At 33.4% G+C, this 10738-nt stretch overlaps 2 protein-coding genes across 2 annotated transcripts; both read left to right on the forward strand.

The window, feature by feature from the left end:
• The first annotated feature begins 1206 nt into the window (after positions 1-1206).
• Positions 1207-2291, forward strand: LOC129297444 (RING-H2 finger protein ATL56-like). Its single transcript, XM_054935784.1, has one exon. The coding sequence runs from the start codon at positions 1413-1415 to the stop codon at positions 1959-1961; it is 549 nt and encodes a 182-aa protein (XP_054791759.1). The 5' UTR covers positions 1207-1412; the 3' UTR covers positions 1962-2291.
• Positions 2292-7607: 5316 nt separating this feature from the next.
• LOC129297443 (uncharacterized) lies at positions 7608-8549 on the forward strand. Its single transcript, XM_054935783.1, has one exon. It carries the CDS (start codon positions 7608-7610, stop codon positions 8547-8549), a length of 942 nt encoding a protein of 313 aa, XP_054791758.1.
• The last annotated feature ends 2189 nt before the right edge of the window (positions 8550-10738 follow it).

The raw sequence follows: 10738 nt of genomic DNA on the forward strand, positions 1-10738 counted from the left end.
TTAATTAAAAAAAAATGTTCGTATTTAGTGTTCAATTATGTATAGAATAGAACTGCCTCCAATAATTATAGAATGATATCTGGGAACAAGAAAAACATATTCATTGACATAAAATATTTAATTCTTGAATAGGAAAAAATATATATCCGTTGTTGCTTATAGTTTTGTGTTATTTGCAATTACTTGCGTACTCCACAGTTTTATGCAGGTAATTAAATAGATAAATGAAAATTGAGCATATAGTTTTGTGTTCTTGCTTATAGCTTTTAAAACTGGCTAGCATGTTCTGACTGAAAATTAACATTTAATTGATAACAAATTAAATAGATAAATTAAAAAGAAATTAACATTTTTAAAATTTTATCTCTAATATAATCCTTTTCCATAGGGAAATAAACGCAGGCAAACATGTCAAATGTCAATAATGTTATACTCAAGCCCAAGATTTTTTTTTAGGAAGAAGATGGCAGTGGTGTAAGACAAATATCTGTTGACCAAATAAAAAAAGAAACCAACACGTCATGTAATGAATTGACATATAGGAACGATATAAAACTAACACTGTATGGCATGTCATGTTGTCTATGAGTCTGTGCAAATAACGTTCAAGTGCAACGCATCAAGATTTGCATTTTGCAGTACTTCTTTTTATTCTATTTATAGAGTGTATTTTAAAAAAATTATTTAATTTTAAAAATATTTATAAATATTTATAAAATTATTTTATAAAAAATAATATTATATTATTTTTTAAATTTGTTATATAAAATATTTAAAATTATACACATTTATATTTTTTAATATTAATGATGCTGATAAAAATAACTTATAAAAAATTTAAATTTTTTTTAAGTTATAAAAGTATAAAATATCAAAAATAACAAGAATGCAGTAAATATAATATTTATTTTTTTGAGTTGGACTGAAAGTAAGTATTTTTTTATTTAAAAATATATAATATTTTTAATTAAATTTTATCTTTTAATAGAGTAATTATCTACTTTTCAATTATTTTTATATTTTAATATTTATTTTTATTAATATTATATAATAATATAAAATTATTATTAATAGAAATACTTTTTTTTAAAAAAAATAATTATATTTTAAAAATTAAAAATATTTTATATTTTTAAACATTTAATTTTAAGCGAAAAGAATATCTATTTTCGGAAACACCGACGTGGCGACGGTCTTGAGACCTAACCTGTGAACCGCCCCCTGATTTTCTGTGTCTGATCCCTAAAGGCCTAAACGGTAATCCTTAGCCGATCTGCTCCTGCAATTTCCTCATCTTTGCTCTCTCTGATCCCTAATTCAATTCCTTCCCCACTCCTCCAAGTTATCATCTTTCCTATTCTTGTTCTACCTTCGCCTTCTTCTTCTTCTTCTTCAATTCTTAATTCAATCCCATGCCTCCTCCTAGTCCTCCTATTCCTCACCATGAACAAAGCCAACCAAAACCCAGCCCCAGGCTTCTCTCCATCTTCCTTAAAGCCATCATCATGACCCTTCTCACCTCCGTCTTTTTCATCTTCCTTGGCTTCGCCGCCTTCGTTCTCCTCCATCTCTGCTTCATCGGCGGCATCCTCCACCGCCTCCGCTCTCGCCCCACCGTCCAACTCGGGGCTTCCTCCAATGGAATCGCGCCGCGTGACGTAAAGAAGCTTCCCCACTTCCGGGTTGCTAGCGGGACCGAACCCGGACCCGAAACCCAATGCGTTGTCTGCTTGGACGGCTTCCGCAGCGGCCACTGGTGCAGAAAGCTCGCCGGATGTGGTCATGTGTTCCACCGGAGATGTGTGGATACCTGGTTGGTGAAGGTGGCTGCGTGTCCTACGTGCAGGACACCTGTTCGATCAAAAGCAGGAGGGGATGTAGGTTCGCGTCTAGATGTCGATAGGGATGAGGCTATGCGACTTCGAACATCCAGTAGGGATAGTGCTTTTAGGATTTTTTAACTTGTAAGTTGAATGTTTTCAATCTTTGTACTATGTAGGGATAATAATAAGTTTTCCCCCTATGTACAGTATGATATGCGTATTTCTTCTTCTAAATTTTTGTCTCACTTTTCTCTTCGATTTGGTTGTTCATCCATTTTGTATTTTCTTTCTTTTGGGGCTATCCACTTCACCGCTTGTATATATAGGTATGATTTTGCGTTCAAAGGCTAGTGATAAGAAAACCATTGGTTGTCCTTATTACTACTTTAGTGGCATCGTCATTATGCAACGCTAGGGATCCAAATTGTGAGCATTTGTTCTTATATGCTACTCTCAGTTTTAGGACAACGATTCTGTAGTCTTTATTTCTGCATTACGAGTTCTTGGACCAAACAGTTTCTTTCTGTGCATACAAATTAAATTGCAAAGACACACTTCCCTTTATAGTGGAAATCCCACTCTTGCAACTGATGATTCTTTAGAGAGTATTTTAGCGTGTATTTGATGCTTCATACAGGGTGCCGTTAACTGACATCCCTCACACACCAAAAAAAAAAAAAAGAAAAAAGAATTGTGACATTTTGCTATGAAATGTCCTCGTTTTACAGCCGTCAATTCTTTCGTTTGCTTGCAAAAAGCGTTATGAAGTTTGCGTAAGAATCGTAGTTTATAAATGTTTGTGTAAACTCCTGACTCTATAAATTCTTGAGTCTGGATGAACCGTTGAAGACTCATCTGTTCACCATAAAACTTCTTGTTGATCGCTTCTGGTTTTTAACTCTCATTATCTGACAATTGCTGATTTTTCTTTTCTCGGTCAGCTACCACTACCAGAGTAAGTAGTATTCTTTGGATCTTGTCCAGCTTGAATCCCCTCCTTCAACAATCTGAAGGCTATGTTTCGGAGGATGTGAGGGAAGGGAATGAAATGGCAACTGATAGAATTAAGATGGAATGTAATTCACTTGTCATTCTATTGTTTTGGAATTATAACGTGGCAGCAGAGGGAGTCATCCATTAATGGAATGGAGTAACTTGCAAGTTTTTAGCCAATGGGGATGCATTTCATCCTTCATCCGCCAGATCCAATGGCTGAAAAAAACTTTAGCCATTTCATTCTGTTCTGATCCATTTCAAATCCATCCAAGCACACCTTTTCTCTTGGATCAGCCACACTTTAAAGTCATGCTCTCCCATCCCCCATGGGGTATTCAGAATTTATTTTCCTAAGTGTTTCTAGGACTATAACCCAAGTTGATGAAGAGAGGCATGAACTTATTTACCTACTTGAGCTAATCCCTTTCGGTGCCAATTATTGACTATGACATGCTATACAATGATAAAAGGTTTTAGGCGTATTACTATGCGGTCTATGGTCTTTCTGATTGATCATCTGTGGAAGCTGGTTACAGAATTTGGTTAAATAGGTCTGAAAGAGTGGATGTTTCCATCTTACTTATCTTTTTACAAGAAAAGGTTGAGAGAATATTTATGCTGTTCTCGCCGGAAACTCTATGTAGTTTTCATCTTCTTCTGTTGAGGTCTTACGGTTATGTGGTTGTAGTGGTAATCCTCGTTACCGTATTGGCACATCAAGCTTATATTTAATTTGGCCCCCACTTGTTGATTGTAGCAGCTGTTTTTAAGCAGGGAGCAACTGTGCAACTAGCTGAATTTGCAGTTCACATTATATCTCACATATGGCCAATCATGATTTTTTATTATGGCACCAAAAATAAGTTGATTGATAAAATAATGGATTGTTCCTCTCAGCAACTGATGTGTGGCTGCTGTAATGAAATCCGAGCGCTATTTGCTTCCTGCAGGTGGTTAATATATAACACACTTTTTACTGTTCAAATGACTGGCTTTATAATTGTGCATTAAGTTGGTTGCTTCATGTTTAAGTTGGTTTGGTGAGGCTTGTTGAAGATTTATTTAAATAGAGTGAAGTAGGATCATTGATATTTTTTCTGAATCTTTAGGGTTGCTTGTGGCAAGTCAAAGTTTTGTTTCTTCGCTTACTGTCCATTGGAAGACGCAAGTAAAGATGGATAGCATGGTTGTGTTACTGTTTCACCTAATATGTTGCCACTTTAACTAGAACGAAGAATTTGCGGGGAGGGGGTGTGAATGACAGAACCTGTGGGGACTTGGGTTGATGTCAAAAAGCACTAGGGACATGCTATGTTGAAGGGAAAATGATATACTTGAAGGCCTTGTTTGGTAAATGGCCCTAATTCAAAGGAATTGAGATTGAAAGTAGGAATGAGATTTTAAAATTATATTTAGTATGAGGTAATAATTATAAAGAATATTTACTTTTATTTTATTTTATAATTAAACATAAATTATAAAAAGATATAATACCCTTTATAATTAATTAAAAAAATTACAACCTTACAACTCTTTTTTCTTTGTCACGATCGAACTCCCTCCCTCCCCTTCTCACCATGTTGTTGCTAAGTGTGGTTCCTTGCTTACTTCCTAGGACAATCGATTGTGGTTTGTCACTAATGGGTCGGCCAAATCATTCCCTACTAGCTCTCTCACTCTCATATGCTTCTCTCCATTACGTTCGTCGTTCTCCTTCTCTACACAGATCAAAAGTCGATCGATCATCGATGGTTAACGGCACTTTGCCATCAATGGGTATTTGTCATTGATGGGTTAATGTTGTCCTTCTCCCCTCGATGGTTATGGTACGTCTAATCCACATCTCTTTCTTTTGCTCCCCCTTACTTCTTTGTCTAGTTAATGGTTTTTTATCGTCGATGGTTATCATCTCGAACACACTTGCGTTGCCATTGACAAAGTGAGGCTTGTCATCAATGAGAAGGAAGGATGAAAGTTGATCTGGGGAAGGACAAAGGTTAGAGGCAAGGGCATTTATGTCCTAATAAAATCAATCCTTGGATTGTTTTTTCAACACCAGGGGGTACCTAGTATTGAGCAATCCCATTTAGATAGGATTGGGGTTGGTACTAGATTGACTAATCACTTATACCAAACATGAAAAAATTGGGCAATCTCAATACCAATGCCAATTCTTACATCCCAATACCTCATACCAAACAAGGCCTAACAGGACTTGGCTTCCCTCCGTGTAAGCCTCTTTGTTGTCACAGGGTTATTATTTTTTCTTTAAAAGGCTAACCTATTGAAATGTACAACACACCTGCTTGCATATTCAAGACCTTCTCTAAGTCCCTTTAAAGTGGGATGTAACATTGTACATACAATGATAAGAGGTTTAATATAGATAGTCCAGATTTACTTTTTTTTTATATATTTATCAAAATAAAAAATTATATAAATTACAAAAAAATTAATAAATTATGTTTAACAGTTTGAATAGTCCAAATTTAATTTGAATAGTACATATTTAATTTTATTTTTTTTATAATTTTTATAAATTAATTGTTTAAATATATTCTAAATAGTGTAGATTTAATATTAATTTTTAAATTCTTAATATTAAATTTAGGCCATTTATATTAAATTTGGATTGCGTAGACTAGTGAACAAATTTTTTTTTCATATATATAATTTTTTTATTGAGAAAATTTTAAATAAGGACTAGGATGTAACTTAATTACTAGTAGGTCTCAAAATTTTGAAATCTTATTTCCATAATTTTCAATTTATATTAGTAAATTAACAAATAAAGTAAGAAAATTAATAACTAGTGATACTATATAATAAGTTAAGGATATTTTAATTTTTTGACAATTGAAATTGTTTTATTTTTACCCCTTGGATTGAATTAAAATTTTAAAATTTTTTGACACCTGCTAGTAATCAAGTCATATTCCTAATTCTTATTTAAAATTCTTTCCTTTTTATTTTGATAAATATAAAATTAAAAAAATAAATTTGGACCTTTCAAGATTAAGAGGGAAGACTTAGGACTTATAATATTAATAATTTTTTTGGGCTGGTAATGGCAATAATGTCAGTTCATTACTTAGTCAATGCCTTAATTACAATCATTTTTGGGAGAATGACAAATGTTCCTAAGGAAATCAATTAATTCAAAGTAACATTTGATAAATTTTTAAGTGCCAAACTTTATGAATTTACAAATTTGATTCTTAATTTTGTAACTTCATTATAATAAATTTATAATTTATATTTTAAATTTTTTAAAAAATAAATTTATTTATTCTTTAACCATACTAAAATTTAAAAAATAAGTTATAAATTCATCACAATAAAATTATAAAATTGAGAGCCAAACTTATAAAATTAATTTATTTTTTTAAAAGTAATAAATAAATTATTTTATATTTACTTTAAAGTGAGATACCCTATTAAATATGGACAAACATGAAAAATAATGTTAGTTTAAATATAATTAACTATTTTATTATGAGTAAAATTTTATTAAAATATTTTATATTTTTAAGCATACTACATAATAGGCGCAAGGAGAAAGAAAATGTGTGGGAATAGGGAAGATATTCCATTTAAATAAAACTCCTGTGTTGTCATGAAAGTATGTACACTCTCACTCTATTCCGATTTGATTTGTAAAATTACATATACCACTGACATATAAATAGAATTTACAATTTTAATTTTTTTAAAAATTTTAAAATACCCTTTATTAACAAGAGATGGGGGGATAAAATTTATTTAAAGGTTGAAATAATAAGAAATAATATTAGAATAATTATCATTAATAAAATTTTATTTTTTTCAAAACATCTTATATTTTAAAATATTAAATTAAATAAAAAATATCTTGTAAAATATGTTGGATGGAGTATTATGAAGTGCATTAATTATGGTTCTATCATAAACTCCAACTGGAGTAAAAAGTCTATGACACAGAGATTGTGCTAAAAAGAGCAAAGAGAAATGAAGCCTTTGAGAACAAACCGTCTTTCTCTTCCATATTTATTTTGTTATAATCTTAGGCTGCTTGCTCATGGCGGCCCGTGACAGATTCTCACCGAACTCCTCAACCGTTGATTTCTCAACATGGCGGCTGCTTTCTCATCCCTATCTAGTAATTTAACCCAACTTTAATAACCCTATATTTTTTGTTATTTGCTGGAATTTCCCTAATAAAGATAATTATATTCAAAATATTGTTAGATGCTAAACATAACCATCTTTTTTTAAAAAAAAATAAATTTTAATTTATCACGAAACTAACTTTCTCAACTCAAGTAAATCTAAACTCCCAAAGGCCAAGAGGAAAAATATATAGTTATATATGGATTAGATTACTTGTTTATAGTAGTTAAATCCAGAAAATATTAACGAACAGCCGAAACAAATACCATTCGTGATCCACCTGTTTACCAAATAAAAAAAACCCAGAGTTTTAAAGTACTGCTTAGCCGTCATCTGATTGGCTTCTAAACATCGCAAGAGTCGCCAAATTTGGCTTTGGACACTATGTTTAACAGTTCTAATGCAGTTGTCCACCGTAATTAAAATTAACTAATTATATTTGTGTGTGTAACGGCAATCAACCAAAGAGGAATTAAAAGCAGCCCATCAGGTGCCTTCATTAAAAAAAATGTACTGCACTAATCTCAATCTCTATACCAATAACAATAAAGCCCCAGAAAAAGAAATTAATGAGTGTGAACTAAAATAGGAAAGAGAGTGCGGGGGTGAGAGATAGAGAGGGAGACAGAGAACGAGAAAATGTGTGGAGGAGCCAAAGTCCGTGGTCTATTCTGGTGTTGTATTTTCCCGTTGAAGATCGTTTTCGACTCTCTGAAAATTTTCCTCAGAACCAAACGCCTTTTCTTCTTTATCTTCTTCTTCGTGTCTGTCCCTCTCTCCTTCCTTATATTCTCTGTTTTTCTCTCTACCTGCCACCTTCGCTACAAAATCTACCATCTCGAAGCCGTCGCCCTCCTTGCCCCGACCCGATTTGAGGCCCGGCACGTATGGACGGAGTCCCGCGAAGATGCAATCTACCTCCTCCGAATCAAAGCCCTCTTCTCCGTCCCCTGCTTTCTCCTCTCCCTGGTCACCGCCGTAGCGTCTGTGCACGCCACCGTCCTCTCTTACAATGGCAAGGTTCCCACTCTACAATCCGCCACCGCGGCCGTCAAACAAAATTGGAAGCGTCCGTCGGTCACCACGATCTTTATCTACGCAATCCTGCTCGCGTTCGCTCTTCTTCAACGGATTTTGGCCGCGCTAACACCCTGGCCGCAGCTGAGATTTATACTTCTGGCGATCGGATCGGGTGTAGACGTATACCTGATGGCGGTGCTTAGCTTAGGCCTGGTGGTGTCGATCGCGGAGGAGAGATTCGGTTGGGAGGCGATCAAGGTTGGGTCGGGTTTGATGGCGGGGAGGAGGTTCTGTGGATGGGTGCTATCGGGCTTGCTCTTGTTGGTGTCGGGTTTGATCCGGGGGAAGATGGAGGAGTTGGTGGAGGGTCCGATTTCGTCGTCGGAGTTTCTATCTTCGATGGGCGCTGCGGGTAAAATGGGAATAATGTGTGTATACGGTGCGGCGGTGGTGTGGAGCTACTTGGTGACGACGGTGTTCTACTTCGAGTGCAAGAGAAGGCATGGGATTCGAGAACTTGAACACGAAGAAGACGATGAAACGGGAATTTCGATGCTGTAATTTTTCTTCTCCGATTCTTTTCCCGTTTGTGTTGTAGGATTAATTTTGTTTTCATCAGATTTAGATCCAATCTTGTATCATTCAACCAAAGAAGCATAGCTAATTGTATACATTTGGATTTGATTGGATGAGCTGTGTTTCGTCTTTGTAATCTTTTTACAAGCTTAAATCCATTGCATGTCTTCTGTTACTCCAGTTAATGACCTTGTTCTTTTATTCATCTTTATATCCTTCCTTCCTTTAAAAAAGAAAAACCTTCATATCTTTCCTAAAAAGAAGAAGTAAATAGTTTCTTTCATTTGGTTTGTCTAATTTAGGTTTAATTTTTTTTTTTTAAATTTTATCAATCAATCGAGGAGAAAAATAAGAGCATGAGATGGAGTGAATATGTTTTGATTTTCCTGAAACTTTGTACGTGGCGGCAATATTTAAAATGTTTATGGCGATATTTAATGAGTACCTCTTAATTTTTTTACCAGCATTTAATATCTCTTAGTTATTTTTTTTTTTTGGTCTGAACTCTTAATTATAATGCAAGATCTGTAATAATTGTATGGCACAAAAATCAAAGAATAAGTGAGGCAATTTATGATCAAGTCAATCAAATTAAAACTCAAAACATGAAACTTTTTTCAATTTTAAAATTTAAATGTTAATTATAAGTGAAATCTCAGAAATGTCCTCTTTATTCTTTAATATAGTTCTTTAAATCTCAGAATTCTATTTTTTTACTTGTTTTTTCAGATACCATCAAATTCAATGTTTCTTCAAGAAGTTCTTCATAATTCATTTTTAACTCAACTATAATAATTTTGATAAAATTGATATTTTTGTAAGTAAAACGATTGAGTGTAAATACAAAATAAAAATTTGAAAATAAAATTTTATATATAGTTTTTTTTTTTTTTGACTAACCTAGTCAAACATCCTATTGGATAAAACGCAGCACACTAATACTATTAAAGATATCATAATGTTATAATTTTACTATGTATATGCATAGATATAATTAATTTGATAATTATGTATGCATATGAGTATAGTTATCATTATAATTGACATTAAATTAAAATGAGTGGAAATGTGGGTTGGCACAGACAGCTAGAGGATATGAACAAAAACTCTGATCCGTGGGCATGGATTCAAATGACCCTCGACATCATCCGAAGCATCCAAAGCCCAGCTTTATGCTTCATGGGAATTTAACCTCAATGCGTCTACCTTGTTAATAATTTCAACCTAAGAAACAAATTTAAACTATAATAAAATTTAAAATGCCAAACTATATTTGGTATGTGATTGGTTTGACACCATAGTTGGCTTCCGCTTATCATTTTCATTACAAAAATGGTTGTTTTGTTTTAAGTTATCACTTACCACCTTTCTTCCTAAAAGCTATAAGAGGCAGGAGAGATAAATTAAAAAAGAATTAAAAAATATTGTATCCATTATTGATATGAGAGGTATATTATATACACCAAGAAAATACAATATACAATAAAGATTAATAATTATATAATAATATTAAATAACATCTCCCAATAATGATTGATATATATGCACAACAATGATACAAGATATTTGGATAATATTATAGATAACATCCTCCTTCAAACTCAAGATGGCTTAACAAAAAGAAACTTGAATTTGTCTACCAAGAAATGAAAGCGGCCTAGATGAAAGGACTTCAAGAACAAATTTGCTAATTGATGCTTAGTTTGAATTGAAATAAGTCGAATGGTGCCCTGAACAACATGTTGCCAAGTAAAGTGATAGTTAATCTCAATATGTTTGGTCCATTCATAAAACATATCATTGTAAGTAATCTCAATTGCAGCTTAATTATCACAATATATGTCTATGGAGGAGCTATGAGATGCTCTTAGCTCATCAAGTAACCAATAGAGTCAAAGTACCTTAATAGTCGTGTTTGTTAGTGCATGATATTCCGATTCATGACTGGAGGGGGAGGCTAACGTTTGCTTCTTACTTCTCCAAGAGATAAGGGAATGGCCAAGGAAGATATAGAAACTAGTCATAGACCATCGATCATCACGATCACCGCCCCAATCAATGTTACATTAAGCACGTAGTGTAGGAGAGGAGCTAACAGAGAAGTGAAGCCCATAATATAGAGTGCTTTTGATCTGAAGAACTGCTAGGTAATGAGTAGTTCAAGGCTCTAACAA

This window comes from Prosopis cineraria, unplaced genomic scaffold, assembly GCF_029017545.1.
Source record: "Prosopis cineraria cultivar Desert tree isolate PC_DT_omini unplaced genomic scaffold, ASM2901754v1 PC525, whole genome shotgun sequence".
NCBI lineage: Eukaryota > Viridiplantae > Streptophyta > Magnoliopsida > Fabales > Fabaceae > Prosopis > Prosopis cineraria.

Coding starts and splice junctions, on each gene's coding strand:
- LOC129297444 (XM_054935784.1), top strand. CDS start 1,413: ATGCCTCCTCCTAGTCCTCCTATTCCTCACCATGAACAAAGCCAACCA.
- LOC129297443 (XM_054935783.1), top strand. CDS start 7,608: ATGTGTGGAGGAGCCAAAGTCCGTGGTCTATTCTGGTGTTGTATTTTC.